This window comes from Zalophus californianus, chromosome 4, assembly GCF_009762305.2.
Source record: "Zalophus californianus isolate mZalCal1 chromosome 4, mZalCal1.pri.v2, whole genome shotgun sequence".
NCBI lineage: Eukaryota > Metazoa > Chordata > Mammalia > Carnivora > Otariidae > Zalophus > Zalophus californianus.
This window is the reverse complement of record NC_045598.1, coordinates 190,712,477-190,734,131: the sequence shown is the minus strand read 5'-3', so window position 1 is coordinate 190,734,131 and position 21,655 is coordinate 190,712,477. Positions and strand designations below refer to the sequence as shown.

At 59.2% G+C, this 21,655-nt stretch overlaps 1 protein-coding gene across 14 annotated transcripts in view; it reads left to right on the top strand.

Moving 5' to 3' along the window:
* The window catches only part of PLEC (plectin), a 57,930-nt gene that overhangs the window by 1,987 nt on the left and 34,288 nt on the right, over positions 1-21,655 (top strand). For 4 of the 14 annotated variants that reach the window (XM_027609495.2, XM_027609478.2, XM_027609488.2 and 1 more), the window contains exon 1: positions 19,878-20,601. The exons of 5 other annotated variants lie outside the window; for them this stretch is intronic. In XM_027609495.2, coding sequence (XP_027465296.2) covers positions 20,064-20,601 — 538 coding nt within the window. In that variant the 5' untranslated portion in view covers positions 19,878-20,063. Of the gene's footprint in view, positions 1-1,101; positions 1,240-16,690; positions 16,752-19,877; positions 20,602-21,655 lie in introns of those variants that run through there. 5 more of the 14 variants (XM_027609645.2, XM_027609613.2, XM_027609599.2 and 2 more) reach the window with 2 other exon arrangements.

The window sequence follows — 21,655 nt, the reverse complement described above, 5'->3', positions numbered from 1 at the left end:
GGGCCCTCCCCCTGGGAAGTGGGTGACCCAGGCTGGAGGCCTTCAGGCAGGCTGTGCTGGGAAAGGGAGGAGCCAGCTGAGGGTCCCGTGCCCAGGCTGCAGAGTGCTGATCCCACCCGCCTGAGGACAGAATGAGGGTGAGGCGCGTGGAGGGCAGGGCCGACCCGGCAGGTGCCTGGGCGCGCACACTGAGGCAGGTGGGCAGAGGCCTGAAAGGCCAGCTGCTGCGGGAGGGCAGGACTGCGGGCAGCGAGGGGCTCTGTGGGTGGGAAGACCGGCAACAGCTCAAGGAAATGCAGAGGCTCAGGACAGCTTGAGGGTTGTGTGGGTGTATCACATATGGATTTTAAAGGAGGATTTTTACCCACGTGAAAGGGAATCATGAGTGTCTTTCCGCCCCCCCGACCTTCTTCAGCATCAGCCCCTGCCCGGGGGTGGTGGCCTTCAGCTCTCCCTGCTGGGAGCTGTGCTGCTGCCAGGGCCCCAGCCTGGTGATCTCAGGACTGACCCCTAGCAGTAGGGTTTGTGGTCACAGCGTCTGCAGCAGCTAAGGTTAGAGACGGCACTGCCTCTGCGCTCCAGAAAGGAGGGCATCTGCCCGCGCTGGGACACAGGGTCTTTGCCCATTTCATGGGTGGGAAAGAATTTGTCTTTTAGTTTTGCCAAACCTTTTTTTTTCTTTTTGCTGCACATTGCCTATTTTAGTCCTTTTATGCTTACTTGAATTTTTTGTGATTTGAGGGCTCTTTTTATATCGAAGGTAGCAACTCTCACCTCCAGCCTCGCAGTGGGAGGATTCTCAGTAGCGGCGGAGGGAGGAGGGAAGGGGCGCGCCTGAGGGCGGCCAGGTGAGGTCGCCGGAGAGGTAGGGGCCGGCGAGGGAGGGGCCGCGAGGGACTGGGACCCGGCCGGGGGCGGGGACGGGGGTGCGCCCCCGGGACGCGCGTGGGGCCGCGGCTGGGAGCCTGCCCAGCCTGCCCGGCGCAGCCCTGGCCCCCTGGCCCCTCGCCCGGCCCCGCCCCGCCCGTGGGGCATCCTGGGTGCGGGGGCGGGGCGGGGCCGCCCCTTTAAGCGGCGCGCGGCCGCGGGGACAGTGGCCGCCCGGTCTGGAGGCCGCTCTGCGCCGCAGTGCCCGCCGCGTCCCGCGCCCAGGCATGGCCGCCCTGCTGCCCCTGGGCCCGCCGCCCGACGAGCTGGACTTCATCCAGGCCTACGAGGAGGTGCGGGAGAAGTACAAAGGTACGGCGCCGCCGGCCCCGCGCACCCTGAGGGCGACCTGCCGTTCGGCCGGGCCCTGGCAGGTCCTCCAGCCTGACAGCCCGGCCTCTGACCCCTTGTCCGCCGTGGCCGGTCCGATCGCGGCCCAGGCAGAGCCCGGCCCGCCGCCTCGCCGGTCCCCCTCGACACCCGCGGCTGCGGCGCCCGGGGAACCGGCAGGAGCGCCCGGCGGAGCCCCCGCGGTCATGCCCTTAATAGGGCATCGCGCGGCGAGGGTGGTGGGGTGGGCCGCGCCGCGGGCGGGGGCTCGCGGGGCCAGTGTCCAGTGTCCCCAGTCTGTGCCCAGCAGACACGTGGGTCAAGGCCGAGCCCTCCCCGTGCCCCTCAGCGGGGTGCCTCCCCCGTGGGGTGGGGGCCGCTGTCGCACCTGGCAGTGGGTCACATACTTGTGGCCTCTCCTCACATCCCCAAATGGGCCAGCCCCTGGGCTGCCACCCTCCCTTGGCAGGGAGCTCCTTACATCCCTTCTCTTTACCCTGGGCAGGCAGCTGTGTGCTGGGGAAGACAGGGCAACCCTCTCTTCCTTTTCAGAAGAAATGGCTCTGTGTCTCTGACAGACCCCCTTGCCCTGCTCCAGCGGCCCCCTGGGGTCTCTGGACCTACCCAGGCCCTCGCTGTTGTCAGCAGCCCGCACCCCAGCCCAGCTGCCCGGGTCCCTGGGCTCTGAGCAGGCACCATCACAGCCCTGGCTCCTGGCCCACACAGGCTTAGGGCCCTGACAGTGAGTTGCTGGAGAGGGTCGAGGCGGGGGCCTTGGGCAGAGCTGACCAGAGCTGTTTCCAGCTCCACATGGCTGGTTTTGCTGTCTCTGCCCCCAAGGGCAGTTCCGGGAGAGAGGTCCTGCTCAGGCCTTGCCTTGCTCTCTACCCACTGACCTCCCCCAGGCACGGAGAGGTTTCATAGGGCCTAGGGCCCTGCCAGGCCACCCTCCCCTAACAGCTTCTGCTTGATCTCTGGCAAGGTGGCTGTGCTGTGTGGTTCTCCTGCCAGGGCTGTGGTCACCCCGTTGGCCTGGTCCTACCAGAGATGCTCCTGGGACAATGGGCTCCTGAGGGAGGGAGCCTAAGTGTAGAGAGGGCCGGCCTGCTGCTCTTACCTCCCAGAGCTGGCCCAGCCTTGGAGGGCCCATCTGGACAGGTCCTGGGCAAGGAAGCAGCCGCCCACGTGAGCCACAGTTCTCCTGGCACACCCCAGGACAGAACTGTTTATGAAGTAGGGCCGCCCACACAGAATACATAGCGGTTTGTTCCAGAATCTTCCTTGGTGTGATCAGGGCACAAGGCTGCGTGTGGTCCAGAGCCTGTCCGGGGCATGCATCTGAAGCATCCTGACCTGAGTAGTTGTGTTCCCTCTACCCCCTCGGGTGGAGACCTGCCTCCCAGGAGGGAGATCTGACAGGCCCCTGGGGGGTTTCCTGTCTCGGTGCCTGCCCTTCCCAACCCAGCCTCCCTGGGTGCCAGGCTTGATGTTGGACACACTGGGCTGTCTTGGCCCATGTCCACCTCCTGGGCATGGTGGCTGGAGGCTGACAATAGGGCAGTGGGCGACTGGTGCCTGCTTCTTGCCGGAGGGTGCAGAGGGTGGACGTGTCAGTGCCGTGGCCCAGCTCCACGGTCGTGTGGCACTGGCAGCTGGCCATCACTAAGTAGGAGAGCAGGTGCTGGGGGCTTCCCACACAGGCCCGGGCGTCAGAGGGCTTCTGGGTCATACTGGGCACCCCCATGACTCCTCAGTTCCTTTGAGTAAGGGGCTAGGTTGGTGCCTATGGTCAGCCCAGGGCTGCTGCCAAGGCCAGGAGTAGTCTAGAGGAGGCCATAGGTGGCTGGGCTATGGGCCACAGGTCTGACCATTGTGCACCCCTTGGACCTACCAGAGGACCAAGGTCCTGGCCCATCTTGTCCCTGGAGGTGGAGGGCTCCCAGCGAGGGAGGGAGGGAAGGCATGGCCCCTGCTGTCAGCCAGTGTGCAGGTGGGGAGGAGGCTGAGCCCCCCTCTCTTGGGGCCCAGCACAGCGCTCTCTGGCTCTGCCTCGGGGACTGCCCCCCAGACCCGTCCAAGCACTCCTGGCCCCTCACTGGGCCCATGAAGGGCTAGCTTTCACCGCCCCCCCACCCCGGCCCTACCCATGAGAAGCTCCTTCCCCAGCTGCCCCTCCAAAGTCCAGCCACTCAGCCCCTCCCCCTAGTGATCCCCTCCCCCCCCACAACACCCCAGGCCCCACCCTGGACACGTCATTTATTCCCCGGCTCTCCCCCTGGAAATCCCCAGTCTTCCCTTCATGGTCACTGCTCTGCCCAGAACATTCTCAGTTTCCTGCCTGCCTGAGCTCCCCCCCCACCCCCGCCTTCTCTCCAGGGACGATTCCACGTGGGGCTGGAGCTACTGCGTCTATGGGGGGAGAGCTCTGGGTGCCCTGTGGGAGAGGGGCTGCAAGGGCTGTCCTGACTCCCAATTCCCCAGAGCCTGGCCTAGAGCAGCTCAGAGGCTGGGTGCGGGAGGGCAGGAAGGGTTAGGGGTGAGGGAGAATCCGCGTGGGCCAGGTGAATGGGGTAAGGGTGCTGGTAAAGGAGCAGCCCAAGTCCCTTGTGGTGCTGCGCGCATAGGGCCGGGGGCCTGTCCATGGGCCAGGAGGGCCTGGGGAAACCGGAATGGAGACTTTAAGGCCGTCCCGTGGGGCTGGGAGCAGGGTGGCCGCAGAGTCAATGTGGATCAGAGCGCAGTACCTGGGTGTTCTGACAAAGCCGCTGTGGTGGTCCCAGCTGGGGAGTGGCATGGGGGTGGGGGTGGGGGTGGGGGGCAGGGCCTCCAGGCAGAAGGTTTGGGTAGGGAGCCTGCATGGCCTGAGGAGAAGGCCTGGGGAGAAGGTGGGTCCAGAGAGGCCCTGGGAGGGGTGTCAGCATGTCTGCAGGGCATGGGCCCAGTGTCTGTGTTGTGTTTTCTTTAAGACTCAGCTGGAGGGGCTTCCCCCCTCCCTGGCAGGACTGGCATCATGCCTGGCACCCTCCTCACATGTCTCACCTTTTCCGGGCCTGGACTCTGAGCTGGGTCATCTGTGTCCCTGGCGCCACCCCAGGCCCTCAGCCAGCATTTGCAGGGGCCTCGCGTGGATGAGTGGGTGATCAGCATGGGGTGTCGTGTTTGGTGACCAGGGCTCAGCCAGCAGGAGCCAGGCTAGCGGTTATCTGGGCTCTTTGGAGAGGACTTTTGGTCTGTGTTTACTGTCAAAAGTACAATGTGCTCAAAGGAAACAAGACAAAACAAAACAATGACCACATTATGGAAGTACAAAAAAAAACTGTTATAGTCACACCTCTGGCCCCCAGTCTCACTGGCTGGGGTGACCACAGCGTGAGTGTGTGTGTGTGTGTGTGTGTGTAAGAGGGAGGGAGGGAGGGAGGGCAGTGGTTTTTAGCATATTAATAGACTTGTGAAACCATCACCACAGTCAATTCCGGAACACTGACATCCCCCCACCCGGCCCCTGGCAAACCCTGATCTACGTTCAGTCTCTTAAGGATTTGCCTGTATCAGACATTTCTTATAAGTGGAATCAAACCATTTGTATCTGGCTTCTTTTATTTAGCATGATGTTTTCAAGGTTCGCCTATGTCATAGCGTGTGAAGGACGTCATTCCTTCCATGGCAGAATCATACTCGACGGTACAGATACACATGTTCTGTTTCTCTGTGCATCAGTTGATGGACATCTGGGCCATTTCTACCTTTTGGCTATTACGAATAATACTGTTGTGGACATTTGTGAGCAAGTTTTCGTGTGGACCCATGTTCCCATGTCTCCTGGGTAAACACGAGGGAGTGCATTTGCTGGGTCATGTGGTAACTCTATGTTTAACTGTCAGAAGCACTGCCAGGCTGTTTCCCACAGCAGCTGCACCATCCTGCGCTCCTCACAATGGCGTGTGAGGGTTCCAGTTTCTCCACGTCCTCACCAGCACTTAGGCTTATCTGTCTTTTTGAGTGTAGACATTCAGTCCTAGTGGGTAGAGGGAGAATCTCATTGTGATTTTGACTTTGGTTTCCTGGTGGCTAATGATATTGAGGGCCCTTTCATGTGCTTACTGGTCATTTGTGTACCTTCTTTTGAGAAATGTCTGTCCAGATTCTTTGTCCATTTTCAAATTGGGTTTTTATCTTTTTGTTGTTGAGTTGTAGGTGTTCTTTATGTATTCTAGATATATGTCCCTTACCAGGTATGGGATTTGCAAAACTTTTCTGATTCTACGGGTTGTATTTTTACTTTCTTGGGGGTGTCCTTTGAAGCATTAAAGTTTTTAATTATGATAAGTCCAATGGGTCTATTTTTTTTGCTTGTGCTTTTGGCATCATATCTAAGAAATTATTGCTTATTCCAAAGTCATGACGATTTATGCCTAGGTTTTCTCCCAGGAGTTTTATAGTTTTAGCCCTCACATTTAGGTCTTTGATCTATTTTGAGTTAATTTTTAAGTGTGGCATGAGGTAAGGGTCCAGCTTCATGCTTTTACTCGTGGATATCCAGCTGTCGCAGCACCATTTGTTGGAATGGTTATTCTTTCCCCAAGGAATGCTCTTGGTCCCCTCAGGCTTTTGCATGGGCACTAAATATTCCATTACCCAGAAGCACCAGTTTATTTCCCTGGTCCCTTTACATGGACATTTGGGCTTATCGTTAAAAATGATTGTATTTCGGGGCGCTTGGGTGGCTCAGTTGTTGAGGGTCTGCCTTTGGCTCAGGTCGTGATCTCAGGGTCCTGGGATCAAGCCCCACGTCAGGCTCCCTGCTCCGCAGGGGCCTGCTTCTCCCTCTCCCTCTCCCCTGGAGCGTGTCTCTCTCTGTCAGATGAATAAAAATTAAAAAAGAAAATCTTAAAAAAAAAAGATTCTATTTCTAGATTGCCTTCTGGTGTACGTGAGTGCCGCAGATACAAGACACACTAGTTCTCCAATTCTTTGCCAACTGATTGATGAGAAAACCCAAACTGTTGTAATTTGCATTCTTTGATTGGTAAATAAAGTGAGCATCATTTTGTAGTTCTCAGCTATTTTCACTTTTCTTCTTTTATGAGTTGCCTATTCAAAAATGTTGTTCAGATCTAGGAGGCAGGCAGGTAAGGATCAGGGTTGGAAAAAAAAAAGCATTGTTCATTTTTCTGGAGGATGTGTTTCTCTTTGAATTATAAGAGCTCTTTCCGGGGCACCTGGATGGTGCAGTTGGTTAAGCCTCTGACTCTTGGACTCTTGGTTTTGGCTCGGGTCATGATCTCAGGGTCCTGGGATTGAGCCCCGTGTCAGGCTCCCTGCTCGGTGGGGTGTCTGCTTCTCTGCTCCTCCCTCTCCCTCTCTCCTCCCTGCTCGATCCTGCTCTTTCTCCGAAATAAATAAATAAATAAATAAATAAATAAATAAATAAATAAATAAATAAATCTTTTCAAAAAGCCTTTAAAAAAAAAAAGAGCTCTTTACATATTATGCATATTAACTTCCTTGTTTGTTATATATGTTTCAAATTTGTCTCCCAGTTTGTTACTTTTGGTAAGTAAACTTTTATCGAAATAAAACATTCCTCCAGAAAAGCCTACAAATTATACACACGTGGCTTACTTAAATTTCAAAGTTTCCTTGTGACCAGCACTGAGATCATGAAAATAGCTTCTTAGCCTCTTAAAAGGTCCCGTGTCCCCCGTTGCTGCCTTGACTTCTCACACCATGCGTGAGTTTTGGCTGATTGTCATTTAGTTCTGTCTATGGTGTCTTTAGCCATATCAACTTTAAAAAATTTCCCAGTCTTTTATTTTATGACCTCTGAATTTTATGTTCTGTTCAGGATTCTCCTCTTTTATAAAAACAGTTGCTGAGAGTGTCTTCAAGTTCTGGTGTGTTTGTGTTCTAACATCGTCCTGTTTCTCTGGAATTTGTTCGGGGCTGAAGTGTGTGGGGAGACGGGGTGTTGTGCTCAGGGTCTGGACTTGGGTTAATGGGTGACAAGGAGGATTTTGAATATCTCCTTTCCCATGAAACTCAGCTTCCTGAGGGCAGGGTCCGTGACCTGCTGCACTTCTGTTATAAGACAAGCATGGCTTAAGAATGAGTGGATGGATGCGAGGGAGAAGTGGACCCCGAGCCAGACCCCTGTGGGAATCCTGGTCTGGCATGAAGACTCCTGGGTGCCCCCAGAGCAGTTGCTGAGGAGAGACATAGTGGTGGCAGGAGGCAGGGTGGGAGCCGAGGAGATTCAGAGCAGCTTGGGAATGGAGCAGCATTTCTGCAACAGGGAAGGCAGAAGAATGGGAGTTTGCTTTTGGGCATAGGTGTTGGAGATGAGCAAGCCTACGGAGACTCCAAGATGCTGGAAAAGGCTGGATGAGCTGAGGGAGGCCAGTCTGGGGCAGTGCTCCGGGGCACTCACGAGGAAGAGAAGAGGCCCGTGCTCTGCGCCTTGGGGCAGCTGGGGAAGCAGGGGCAGAGCCATAGCACGGGGTCCTGGCAGCCCAGTGAATGGGAAGGGGTGATGAACCCAGGGAGGGCTACTTGGGCGGGGAGTCTCGAGCAGACGAGGCCCAAAGAGTGCCCAGCACTTGGTGATAAGGGACACCGGGGACCTTGGTGAGACCTGTTTGAAGGTGCAGATTGGAGGTGCCAAGGGCGATGTAGGGATAAGAAGAGGGGTGCAGGGCTGGAAGGTGTCCGGCAGTGTGGGAGAGAGGACGCCCTCCAGGACAGAGTGGTGGCGCGCAGGCGGAACACTGGCCGGGGCCCCTGGGGCAGGGGGGGGCCTTGGCCCAGAGGGGCGTCCGTGGCCATCGGGGGTACGGGCATGGCCGAGTGCTGGGCAGTCTCTCTCCTTTACCCATCTGCCCATGTTGGGGCTGAACGTGATCACCCCTTGCCACTGAGGGTGTTGTGGGGTGAGCAGGGCTTGGGGCTGTCAGGCCTTAGGGTGTGGGAAGGTGTGGGTGATGGTGCCCCCAGCCTCGGTTTCCCCATAAAGCCTGAGGGGAGCTGGCGGTAGGGGGCAGGGTCTGGGTGCCTTCAGAAGGGACTCAAGGAGGCTGGAGAGCGTTGATGCAAGCGGGAGCCAGTTGTAGGCCCACCACGGACAGAGAGACACGGTGGTGGGGGAAGCCAGTGTGGTGGGTGTTTGGTGGGGTTGTGGGTGGTGAGGCTGGGGACCCAAGAGGGGGCAGGCACTGGGTTATCTGGTGGGGGCCCAGGTTGCTGGTAGACCGGGTGGAGGGGAGGTCAGGAACTCGTTCTCAGGTGATGGGAAGAAGGTGCCCACTCAGAAGACATGGGACAGGAGCCTGTAGGGCTGGCCCTCTCCTCTGGGGGAGCCTGGGCTCTGCTTTAGCTGCAAAGGAGTTGTCCCAGCTGGGTGGTCGGCTCTTGGCAGGGACCTTTACTGCTGTCCTGATGCAAAGGGGATGTGGGGCCAGGAAGAGGGTGAGGGGACACTCTGCTGCCCACTCTGGTTCCTGGGGTGGGGACAGGTTGAGGGCCAATTCCGCAGGAAACGAAGGCCCTAGAAGGATGTCTGGTGTAGCTGGTCTGGAGTCTGGGTTCAGGCGGGCTGGTGGGGGCGCCGGTGCCTGGGACAGAGGGGGAGGGGCGGCCCCCTAGGACGCACGGTGCAGGGCTGGAAGTACGCCCCGCAGGGGGAAGGTGTGAGGCAGCCGGTGGGAAGCCAGAGAGAAGTGTCCACAGCAGGTGTCTCTGGGTGTGGGGCTCTTAGGGTCTTTATTCTGTTCTTTGTTTTGGTTTTTCAAATGAATGTGTATTTTGAACTTTTGAAATGTATCCTTTTTTCTCCTTTCTCGTTAAGTGGATGGCTACAGGAAAGCTTGTAGGACCAGAGTTAGCCTTGAGGGACATGGCTGAGCTTCACTGTGGTTATTACTATAACAACTCATGCCTGGCTGTGGAATACAGCCCCCAAGAACACCCCTCTCCTAGGTTCCTGCGGCAGCTATAACAAGTTGCCTCAATCTGGGTGGCCTGAAACAACAGAACTTTACTGTCTCACTGTTTCGGAGGCCAGAAGTCCAAGATCAAGGTGTCGGCAGGGCCACACTCCCTCAGAGGCTGCAGGGCTGCTCCTACCTGTGTCCCAGCTCCTGGGGGCCGTCAGCCCTCCCTGGGTGTGACTGCAGCTCTGTCTTCAACATGGCCTCTTCTCCTGTCTCTTGAAGGATCCTTGTCACTGGATTTAGGGCCTCCCCGAGTAATCCAGGATGATCTTATCTGAAGACTCTTAATTATAACTGCAAAGACCCTTTTTCCGAGTAAGATAACATTCGTGGGCTCTAGGGATTTGGAGGTGGACGTGTATTTTGGGGACCACCATTCAAGCCACTGTTGTCTGCCCTCTGTCCCCCTAAAACTCATGTCTGTCACATGCAGAATACATTCATCCCTTCTCACCATCCCCCAAAGCATCACCCCATTACAGCATCAACTCCAGTTCAAAACCTTACTTAAATTTCAGGAGCTCAAAAGCCCCACGTCTTGTCCAGAGTGTCTCAGTCTGGACTAGGAGAGGCTCTGGATACAGTCCACCCCGGGGGCAAAATTCCTGTCTGCCAGTGGACTTGTGACACTAGTGAGCTAGTCCTAGGCTGCCAGAATACAATGGTGGGGCGGGCATAGAGCAGACATCCCCCTTCCAAAAGGGGGAACTAGAAAGTGAGCACAGGCTCACAGTCCCAGCCAGTTTGAATCCCGCAGGGCAAATTCCTTACTCCTCTGTGGCTGGATGCTCTACTCTCTGGCCTCCCGCTCTGGGCCCAAGGCTCTGCCCCTGGAGTCCTGTCTCCTTTTCCTTGAAGGGCAGCACAGGATTGAAGCGGAGTAGCACTATCAGCCCATTTCCTGCCTGAAGAATCCCAGAATCCTAACCGTCTTTCCTCATTGTGTCCTGTCTCGGTCCCGTCCTGCAAGCTGGTGGCGTCTCTGCGGGTATGACATTCGCATACACCTCGTGGGTCTCCCGTGTATGTCACAGGGACCCGTGTCCTTAGACAAGAGCGTTCTCCCAGATCTTTTCTGGATGACCCCACTCCATTCCTAGCTTCTGCTGAGACGGCTGAGCGGACCTGTGGGTCGGACAGCTAATCTCTTCCGCAGAAGGCTGTCGGGTCACCCTTGGCCGTCTCTGCAGGGCATGCTTTCCCAGCATTAGCATATCCTGCGATCTGAACAGGCTGTGACTCTCCCGGGTCACCAGTGCTAACTGTCCCTTCCTCGGCGATGTCTGTCCTCCTGGACTTTCCTGTGAGCAGCAAGAGGAAGGCAGGTCACACCTCCCACACTTCACCTGAAATCTCAACAGCTAAAGATCACTCACAAGTTCTGCTTTCCCCCCAACAGTGGAAGGTGGTTCAGCCATGTTTTTGCCACTATTTGATAAGGATCGCCTTTCTTCTGGTTTCCAGGAATGTGTTCCTTACTTCCTTCTGAATCCTTACCAGCAACACGCTTAGCATCCATGTTTCTTTCTTTCTTTCTTTCTTTCTTTCTTTCTTTCTTTCTTTCTTTCTTTCTTTCTTTCTTTCTTTCTTTCTTTCTTTCTTTCTTTCTTTCTTTCTTTTTTTACGATTTTATTTATTTATTTGACAGAGAGAGACACAGCGAGAGAGGGAACACAAGCAGGGGGAGTGGGAGAGGGAGAAGCAGGCTTCCCACCGAGCAGGGAGCCTGATGTGGGGCTCGATCCCAGGACCCTGGGGCCATGACCTGAGCCGAAGGCAGATGCCTAACGACTGAGCCACCCAGGCGCCCCAGCATCCATGTTTCTACCAACAGTCTGTCCACGGCAGTCCAAGCTTTTTCTGCCATGCTCCTTGGAGTCCTCCAGCCTCTGTCCACGGCCCAGTTCCGAAGCCACATCTGCACACTCAGGCATTGATCACCCACCCCCAGTAACAAAATGTTGACTAGTTTCCTGTGTCTGCCATAACACTTGCCACACACAGGTGGTCTAACACACAGAGATGCATTCTCTCAGCTCTGGAGGCCAGAAGTCCAAAATCGAGGTGCTGGCAGGGCCATGCTTTCTGGGAACGCTCTAGAAGAGAAGCTTCCTCATCTCTTCTAGCTTCTGGTGGCTGTTGGCGTTCCCTGGTTTGTGGTTGCATCCCCTGTCTTCACATGGCTTCTCCTCTGTGGCTCTGTTCTTTTCTGTCTCATTGATTTTAAAAAATGTGTATAGCATTTTGTAGTACAATTTATTTATAATTTTATAATTTGACATTATAGAGTATTTTAGACACATGTAACTTCTTTTTACTTAATGTTACAACATGGACATCTTTCTATAACATTTACTTACAATATAACATAACATAATATTCCTTTGTAGGGTAACTATATCATTAAAAATTTTTTGTTGTTGTTAAGTAAAGTCTACCCCCAATGTGGGGCTCAAACTCATGACCCTGAGATCAAGAGTTGCTCTACTGACTGGGACAACCAGCCACCAACCATATCGTGTTTAAACTAATCTGCTCTCATGCAACGTTAAGGTTAGTATTTATTTATTTGATATTAGGGTGGCTGCAAGGAGCGGTTTTGTAGCTGGATTGTTGGGTGTATCTGTGACTACTGTTCAAAATAGAATTTCTGGATCAAATCGTGTGTAAAACGTAAGCCTTATCTACACCAAGATACTGTTTTTTACGTATCAGATTGGCAAAAATCCCAACACTTGGATTTCTGGATTGTGTTGGGGAAGCTGTGGGAACCAGGCCAGTGACGGTGCCTATCAGATGGGCGCCCAAGGGGACTGCGCTCCTCGGGGTCCTCGTGGCGACAGGGCTCCTGGGGGAGGGCCGAGGGCCCCGCTGGCAGCCGGGGGACGTCTCTGTGCTGTGGGCTGATGGCAAAGCAAAAGGGTCAGATGGTGCATGTGAGGTGTCACTTTTTGTGTAAAAGGAGGAAAAGTGAGAATCATGTTTGTATTTGCTTGATTTTCCATAAAGAAGTTGCAGAGGAATAAACAGGAAGCCAGCCCCAGCGACTGTAACACCGTGTGGGTGGGAAGGAGCCTTTCCCGCCAGAGTTCTGTGTTTGAGTCGGGGCAACGTTTCCCATTCAAACACGATATTTAGAGTTTCTGAGGTGTTTGCTAGGTATTGCAGTTGCTTCTCCTGCTGATCATGGGAGGCCTCACTCCCGACACCTGCCCAGCGCCCGTGTTACCCTTTCAAACGGCCGACAGAACCTTGCCCGTCTAGAACATCACATACGTGAGGCCGTGTTAACAGAGGTACCCAATGGGGCCAGTGGGAGGGCCAATCAGAATTGCAGGGTTAGCTTGGGGGGTGTTGGACCTCTGCACTGGGGAGCATGAGTCCCCCGGTCTTTCTTTATGCATGGGGGGCTTTCCGCACTTGAGTTCTGACGGATTTTTATTTATCTATATTTACATTGCTAATGAAGGTTTTTTTCCCCTTATGTTTTTCTTTTTCTTTTTTTTTTAAGATTTTATTTATTAAGGAGAGAGAGAGAAAGCACAAGCAGGGTGAGCAGCAGCAGAGGCAGAGGGAGAAGCAGGCTTCCCGCGGAGCAGGGAGCCCAATGTGGGGCTTCATCCCAGGACCCTGGGGCCATGACCTGAGCCGAAGGCAGACGCTTAACCGACTGAGCCACCCAGGCGCCCCTCCCCTTATGTTTTTCTAGTCCTTATTGCTGGCCTATAAGAAACCCCTTGGGTCTTTTAGAGGTATGGCTCAAGCCAGCCACTTCAGTGAGCTCTTTCAAGGGTTCTGACAGATGGTCGGCGGAGTCTGTCTTGGTGCTGAGAGGAGATGCCAGCGTGTGTAAGCGCTCTCTGTCCTGGGCTTCTCCTGCAGGGGCTCCTTTGCCCTCACATGCCCTGGACCAACCTCACGGGAGGAAGCCGAGGGGGAGGCAGTGGGTTTAGGAGGTGTCCCTAACCACTGCCCCGAGGGCCCTGCAGTGTGGCTTGCTCCTTGCAACACTCCCTGCCCCACCACATAATGTCCTTGTGGGACCAGGCGGGGGCCTGGGAGGACAGCCCCGACGAGCCTGTCTGGTCTCTTGTAAACAGTGTGCGCCTTTCCTGGTTTACTGGGCCACTTTTTTTTTTTTTTTTAAATCAGAACTGCTTCTGGGTTTTATCAAATGAGTTGTCAGCGTTTTTGAGATCCATATACAGGTTTTCTTCTTTAATCTGTTAATGAGGCAAAACTATATTAATAGAGGTCCTGGGAGTACCTCATCCTGGCACCAGGAGAGATCCTTCCCTTTCTGCCCCCACGGCCAGGCCCACGTGTCCAGGTCTGGGGTTTGGCGATGCTGAGGCAGCCACCGGGGCCACCCAGCTAAGTGTCCCTGCATTAGTTCGCTTGTCCCTGCTGGGAGGGACTGGCAGAGGGGTGCATGCAGTGAGACACCGGTGTCTCCCCTGGCCCGGAGACAGGGTCCACCACGCTGCAGGGGGCAGGGCAGCCCAGGGTGGGCGGTGCCAGCAGGGCTGTGGTGGGACCTGGTGTGTGCATGGCCGTGTTCTGGGGGCTGCCAGGACCAGCCTGCTGAGAATGGAAGTGGCGTGGCAGTGGCTGTGCAGATGAGGATGGGTTTGAAAGCTATTTGGGGGCAGAATGACGGAGCATGGGATGTGGGGGCTGGACCCAGGATCCCCCACCAAAGTCTCTGGCAGGCGCCTGGTAACAGCGCTATTCTTGAAGGGGGCTGCACGGAGACAGCTGGATGGGGCCTGAAGAGGTGACCTCGGTGCTGCCCAGGCCTTGCCCAGGATCCGCAGGAGCCGGTGTAGTGAGCCTAGACCTCCCAGGAGCCGCCCAGAGCGGCTGGTCGGGCCGAGTTCCTGCCGTCATCCAGCAAGGGGTGGCCTCCCAGGCAGAAGGTTCTCCTCCTGCCCCAGCCCAGCTCCAAGGTGGAGGTGGACCCTGGGCTGTGGCTGTAGGGCGAGATGGCCCCCGTGCTCCTGCTGCGGGCGCGGTCTGTGGGTCGCACCGGGTCAGGTCCTCCCTGGGTGATCGTCCACCTAGGTGGAAGGTGTCTGCTCACACAGCTACAGTTGTTGCACGTGCCCCCTGCGTGAGATCACCTGAGTCACCTGCTGGGAGCCCCAGCAGCACAGGCTGCCATGGGGGTGGGGGACAGCTTTGAAGCTCGGGGGGACCATCGGGAGGAGTGCCGTGCCGAGGGCAGGCAGGGTCTTGGGGAGCAGTGGGACTTTCTGAATGACAGATGAGGGTGTGTGGGGGCAGGGGCAGGGACCCCTCCTTGCGGGTCCTAGGGATTTGGAGGTGGATGTGTATTTTGGGGACCAAGCTAAGGTAGCCAAGCCTACCAGGGTCTCACAGGTCTTGTGAGGAGGGCTTTGTCTCAGACAGAGGGGCTGGGAAGAAGGGGGGACCTGGTTGTGGTGCCAGGGCTCAGCTCAGGTTCCAGGGACCCCAAGGGCATGAGCTGGCTCCTGGAATTTGCAGAAAGCTTCACCATTCAAGGTCTGAGCTCCTGGCCCGGGTGACCTGATAAGGCTCTAGCAGGCATGAGAGAGCCATGCTGCCGGGTGAGACCATCCGCCCTCCTGAGGACCTGCGTATGAGGCTTCGTGGGCAGTGAGGCCGGTAGAAGCTGAGGGTGTAGGGTGGGCCAGAGCCTTCAGTCTTACGCACTGGATCTGGGGAACCTGCTTCCTTTCCTCCTCACTGTACCTCCTGCCTCCAGGCCTTGTCCAAGGTATTCTGAGGGGACCCCCAGCTTGGTGAACCCCCGTGAAGCCCCTCCCCGCCTGCCCCAGCGGTCTCCACATTCTCTGGGACTGGCCCTTTGCACGAGGGGCCATCTTCCTCTGCTTGCTAGCTGCAGCCTGTCCTTTGGTCCTCATGTCGCTGCCCCTTCCTCCGGGAAGGGACCAAGCAAAGGGCTCAGCGTGTCCCATGGAGCCTTGTCAGGGTCCGCGTGGCTGCTGCCCACTGCTGAGGCCGTACCACGTGGCTGCTTTTGGGGGCAGATTCGGCGGGGCAGGCTAAGAACACCTCCCCACCTGGCCTTCCAGCTGCCGCCGCTCTGCTGAGAGCGGCCCAGGTTGCTAGTGGCTGCAGTGACCACTTACGGGCGGGCAGCCCAGCTGGTGGGGACCAGGTAGGGACACTCCTCTGAATGGTTGACCCCCAGAGTGGGTGTGCAGGCTGTAAGGGTGGGTGGCCTGGCCTGGAAGGAGACTGAGTCAGGCTGGCCACATCTTGTGGGGGCTGTGTCTCTCCCCCACAGCCCAGCGCAGAGGGCCAGGGTGGAAAGGCAGGGCGCAGTCCTGGGGTGGGCACCCTAGGTGTGAGCAAGGCTCCTGCAGTAACTGATGGCTTCCCGTGGTGCAGTGAGTGAGACGGGCCGCACCCTGAGCCCACCCCGTCAGTGCCGCCAACATTTGCCCCAGGACCAGGTGGTGATGGTCAGGAGACTGAGCGCTCAGCATTCAGGCTGCTGGTGGGGACCCTGCAAGGAGATGTGCTGGGGCCTGGACTGGAAGTAGCAGTTGGTGGAGATGCTGATGAGTGGACAGACTGGACGGTGGAGCTGCCAGGGCCTGTGGGGTTGGCCACGAAGGGGGGGGGTGCAGCAGCCCCAGGGGGGTGGCCTGCACCACTGCATAGTGGGTAGAGATGTACCCACTGAGCTGGGAAGATAAAAGCATCCCAAGACAAGCATGACTGGAATTTGCTCAGTGGGAGCGGCTGAGGCTGGGGTGCAATTTAGAGTCCTGCGGGACATGAAATCTTAGGAGTCAGAGTATACAGAGAGCATCTTGAGCCAAAGGAGTGGGTGAGGTGGCCCAGAGGAGCGGCTGGCCACCCAGGGAAGAGGGTGGAGTGTGGGTAGGGGCAGAACCGTTGGGGCAAGGGAGGTGGTGAGGTGAATAGTGGTGACGTGATCAAGGGGCAGGTCCAGGGTACTGGGGCCTCCCGCCCTTGCCCTGGTGGGATCCGCCTACCCTCCACAACCAGGGTGCTGGCTGAGGAGGTCGCCAGGTGGCCCAGACCAGTGGGTACCTCCTGCAAGGAGTGAGTGGCCGTGGCTTCGAGTTCCGGGAAGCCACGTGCACGAACGACCCGAAGGTCACTCTGAGGGTGGCAGAGGCCAAGGCCCAGGGACTGTGGGTGGGGAAGGGTGGGCCATTGGAGCGCACCTGGATCCGGCCTGGTGACCCGGCAGTCTAGCTGGAGTTAGCAGGGTCAAGCACCACGAGGTGGAGGCTGGAGGATGGGGGCGGGGCGGCGGCCTTGCCTTGCGCATTGATCAGCCCAAGCCCCGCCCCGAGCTGGCAAGCCCCGCCCCAGGCCTCCCGGCTCCTCCCCCAGGCTGCGGCTCTGGCCCGGGCAGTGAGTTGCGGGGCTGGACTCTGCGTGGCGGCGGCGCCGCCGCCCTCAGTCCCGGTGGAGACATGGACCCTTCGCGAGCTATCCAGCAGGAGATCAGCTCCCTCAAAGGTGCGGGCCGGGGACGGGGCCCAAGCCAGGGTGCGAGGACCAGGCAGTGACCTCTATCTGGGTGCAGCCCTGCGGAGGGCTGCGGTCAAGGTCTGCCGTCCCGGGAGTAGCCTCGGGGCTGGGGAGCCGGAGCCTCGGGAGACCCCAGGCCCATGCACCGCCAGGTCTCCACCTGGGCGGGGGCTGCCCTGGGCTGGCCGGGGGCTACTCTTGCCGTGCCGCAACCCTGCAGCCTTGCAGCCTTGCAGTCCTGCAGAGTGTCGGGGGGCGGGGCGGGCTGCTGCAGCGGCGGAGGCGGGTCGGAGGTGAGAGCTGGCTTTTGTGGCGGGTCCGCCCCTTTTCCTCCCGGCCTCTGCGGAGCCCCCGCCCCGCCTGCGGCCCTGCCAGCCTCCCTGCCGCTTTGCAGCCCCGCAGCTCGGCGCCCGAGGGGACCGGCCAGGGCAGTGGGTATCACTGTGGGGAGGCGCCAGGCGGGCTGGCCCCGGGCAAGTCCACACTGCGGCTCTTTGTTCTGGGGTGGGGGGGCTGGGGGCTGCCCAAGGGCTCCGACTGGTTGCCCTGGAAACCTGGAGGGCCCGGGAGGGCTCTGGAGTGTGAGGGGAGGAGGCCGCCCTGCTCCCCCGCCCCACCGACCCGCCCGCCCTGGCCCTCCCGGTGCCGAATCAGCGACTTCGGCTGCGGTTCTGCAAGGGTGGGGGCGGGGCAGAAAAGGGCATCCTTCCAGCCCTGGGACTTTGGGGCGGGGGCGCCCCCATCCTGGCGCAGAGAGGGACAGGGGGAGGTGTGCAGGAGCAGACGAAACTGCCAGGAACAGCTTGCTCCAGGCTCCTACCTGCCTCTCCCCTCATTCACTGAGGGCGCCTGGGCCGGTGTGTGTGGGGGAATTCCCTACCATGCCCCGCCCCCTTGCTGAGGTTCCCCACGTTGCTGCCAACGCTAGTGCAGGCCTGTGTAGGAGGAGAGACCTTAGGTCCAAGTGTTTGGGAGAGCTTGGGGGTGGCTTGGAATCATTTTGGGAGGGGGCATCGGTTGGTTTGGGGGGCGGCTTGGGGATTTGGGGCGGGTAGGTCGGGAAATCATGCGGGAAAGATGGCCTGGATGAATGGGGTAGGCATGGAGGGAGAGCAGGAGGTGAGTGAGGCGCTGTAGGGTGGGCAGGGGGGAGCGCAGGAGGCCTGTGGGGAGGGCTGAGGAGCACACCAGGAGAGTGGGCGTTTTTTGGACACAGGGCTGGGCCCGGCCACTGTCTGAGTGCCGTCCTGAACCACAGCTGGTGCTGGTTCCCGAAGCCACAGCCCCGGCGGCGGGGAGGGTCCTCAGGCGCTACTGGGCTGAAGGGGCGTGGACGCCGTCCACTCCCGCGCTAGCGGTGCGTCCTCCCGGAGCCGGTCTCCCAGTGGGCTGGCCCGCTTCCTGCCCGCCAGGCTGCAGGGGAATGGCGGAGGGCGGAGGGCGGAGGGCGGGCGCGGCAGGGAGCTGGCGGGCGGGGCCGTGGGGGCAGTTGGCTGTACCTTCAGTTTCCACCGCCGCGTCCGCCAGCACTGGCGCACGCGTGTGTGTGTCTAATGAGTTTGTGTGCGCGCGCGCGTGTGCACGACGGCGAGAGAGAGAGAGAGAGAGAGAGAGAGAGAGAGAGAGAGAGAGAGAGAGAGAGTGTGTGTGTGTGTGTGTGTGTGTGTGTGTGTGTGTGTGTGTGTGTGTGTGTGTGTGTGTGTGTGTGTGTGTGTGTGTGTGTTGGGGGCGCTGTTTGGAGCTGGCGCTGCGGTGCCATGGCAACGGCCCCATAAACCCGCCCCCACCCGCTGCCAGTTGGCCGCTTGCCCGCGGGCGCCTCCCACCTCGGGATCCCCCACCCCCGCCCTATTTGCCCTATATTTATAATCAGTTCCCGGCCTAGCTGCGCTTGGTGGGAATGGGTGTGTCGGCCTGGGGGAAGGGGGAGAGCGCGGATCTGGGTGCGGGTCGGTGGAGTATGGGGTGAAATAGGGGGAGGCACGGGATGTCCATTCTTAGAGCCTCAGCTATGGGAGCCTGGAAGTGACTGATGGGTGTGGCCCTGCCAGGCCCCAGGGCCCTCACGTGGGACCCGCAGCCCGTTGTGGACCCCGCTGCTGGTCCCCCTTTCACTTGGGCCCCTGACCCTCCTCTGTTGTGCTGCTCCTCTCCCCTGCATCTGTCCAGCTTGTCCACAGGCGGACACTCCAGCCACCCAGGGCAGGGTGTCTGTGCAGCAGTAGGGGCACCAGGCCTGCCTGGGGTGGCTGGGACTTGGTGACTGATTTTCTGCGGCAGCTGAGAGTTTCTGGCTTCCAACAGCTGGCCTGGGGGTTGGGGGTGGGGATGAAGGCCTGCCCAGAGCCCCCTACTCTGTTCCCTGCTCAGAGTGTTTTGGGGTCCCAGCAGGCTCTGTGTTCCTGCATCCCCCTTGATCTGGCTTGGCAAAGGAAGTGTTAAATGGGGCGGCTGCGGTCCTGGGCCTGGCATGTGGAGGTGGGGGCTCTGTCCCTTTGCCTGTTTGGGGACAGCAGCCAGTGGTGTCCCACGCCTGCCTGTCCATGTTTCACCCCTGCTCTACTACCATCCCCCTCAGGCCTCTGCTCCCCAAGACCCCACTTCCTGCCCAGATTCGGCCCCCCTCCCCGGGCCCCAGCTCTCCCCTCAGACCTCAAGTGCCCCCCCCAGGCCCAGACAGCCCAGCTCCCACTTTCAGACCCTTGTAGTTCCACAAAACCCTGAGACCACAGCCCTGAGTGGGGCCCCCAGCCTGAGGACCCCTCCTGTCATCTCTGCTCCCCGCTTCCCTTCGGCTCTCTGCCACCTCTTCAGATTCTTGCTCTATGGCTGCCACCAACTCCCTCCGCCTCGTCTTGAGAACCATGAAGGAAGTGTTTAGAAACTGATGTAATTTATGACGTCGGAGCTGTGGGGCCCGGGCAGGGACGGGGGCTGTTGGGGTGGCTGCCGCGGCAAGGTGCCCCCCACTCTGCGAGGGGCCCCGGCGGCTGTGGGTGGGAGGGGCCGCCCATGCTGCTGAGTCAGAGGGGGCCGGCCTGGGCGTCCCGGAGGGAGGGCGGGCCGGCGGGAGGCTCGCGCAGCCGGCGGGCAGGCGGCAGTGCCGGCCAGAGACTCACTGAGCCAGGGAGCCAGGCGCAAGAGCCACAAGCCCCAGAGCCCGTGCCCTGGAGCTCAGTGTGGTGGCCCGCCAGCCCGTGTCTCACCCTGCGCCGCGGGTGCCTCCTGGGCCTCCTCCCTGTGCCCCGCCCGTCCCCGCGCCTCACAGGCTCCGTGAGGCAAGTGAGCTCACCAGCAGCCATGGTGGCAGGTATGCTCATGCCGCTGGACCAGCTGCGGGCCATTTATGAGGTGCTTTTCCGTGAAGGCGTGATGGTGGCAAAGAAGGACCGGCGACCCCGCAGCCTGCACCCTCACGTCGCTGGCGTCAGCAACCTGCAGGTCATGCGCGCCATGGCCTCCCTGCGGGCCCGAGGCCTGGTGCGAGAGACCTTCGCCTGGCGCCACTTTTACTGGTACCTCACCAATGAGGGCATTGCCCACCTGCGCCAGTACCTGCACCTGCCGCCGGAGATCGTGCCCGCCTCTCTGCAGCGCGTGCGCCGCCCTGTCGCCATGGTGATGCCTGCACGGCGCACCCCCCATGTGCAGTCTGTGCAGGGCCCCGTGGGCTGCCCGCCAAAGTGGGGGCCACTGCCAGCCGAGGACCCTGCCCGTGAGGAGCGGCGGGTCTACCGTCGGAAGGAGCCTGAGGAGGGGGCAGCTGAGCCCCCTGTGGTGCCTGTCACCGTCCCAGGGAACCTGGTGAGGCCTGGCCTGGAGGCGGCCCCAGCCACAGGTCAGCTGCATCCTGGCCCCAGCCATGGGGGATGGGAACGGGGTGCCTGGGCCCAGGCCTGGCGGGCTGCGGTCGTGGGAACGTCGCTTACGCCGGCAGGTGGTGCTCTGCCTGAGGGTGTTGGCTGCCCCGCTGGTGGGACCCACGTGGCTCCTCCTCCTGGCTTGAGGACCCTGGGCTGGGTAGGCCGAGGAGGAGCCCGCTGCCAGGCCATCCCCAGGCTCCCCTGGGGCTAGGGGTGGGGCTTGCAGCGCCTGGACTGGCAGGACCAGCTGTGAGCACAGCCCTGCCCCACACCAGCTGGTCGCTGTCCTGGCACTGCCTTTGGCCTGGGCCTTCTCAGCGCGTCCCTGTGGCCTGGTTGCCCCTAGGCCCTCTCTGCGTGAGGTGGCAGTGTGCAGGGGAGGAGCCAGAATGGAACGGGGTGGGGGCGGGTGTACCGGTCTCTAGTAGTGTGGCCCAGGTGGACTGCCTGACCTTGCCGAGCCTCGGGTCTGTCCAGTGCGGGTGACATCTACCCCCATGGTTTTGTGGCTCACATGGTGGTGTGATGTGGTATTGTGACGCGGAGCGTGGCTGGAGTGGGGTTGGTGATGGCCCCGGGGGAAGCCCTGGGTTGGGGAGAGAAGAGCAGACCCCAGGCAGGAGCATTGCCAGCAGACCAGAGGCCAGGGTGTGGTGGGCGCTGGGCCCAGGCCTGGGTCTGTGCGGATGGTGGAAGGTGGGTCCCAGAGGGTGGAACAGGTCCTGTGGTCCCAGGGGTTGCCAGGTGACCCTTCGCAGTGTCCTTCCTCTGTGGCATCCCTCTGTCCCTAAGCAGCTGTGCTGGCAGGACTCAGATGGGCAGGTGACTTGTGTCCCATACAGCTTGAGGCTCACACGTGTGCTTTCAGAGCTCACTGGCCTTGGTGCTGACTTGGGGTGGCCCTGGTGCCCCAGCAGAGGTCGGGCTTGGCTGCTGTTAGCACCTTTGTGTCTTGTCACCTGGGGAGGAACCTGGTCTCTAAGGGTCTGGGAAGGGGGCCTGCCATGAGGCTGGCAGGGTGGGCAAGAG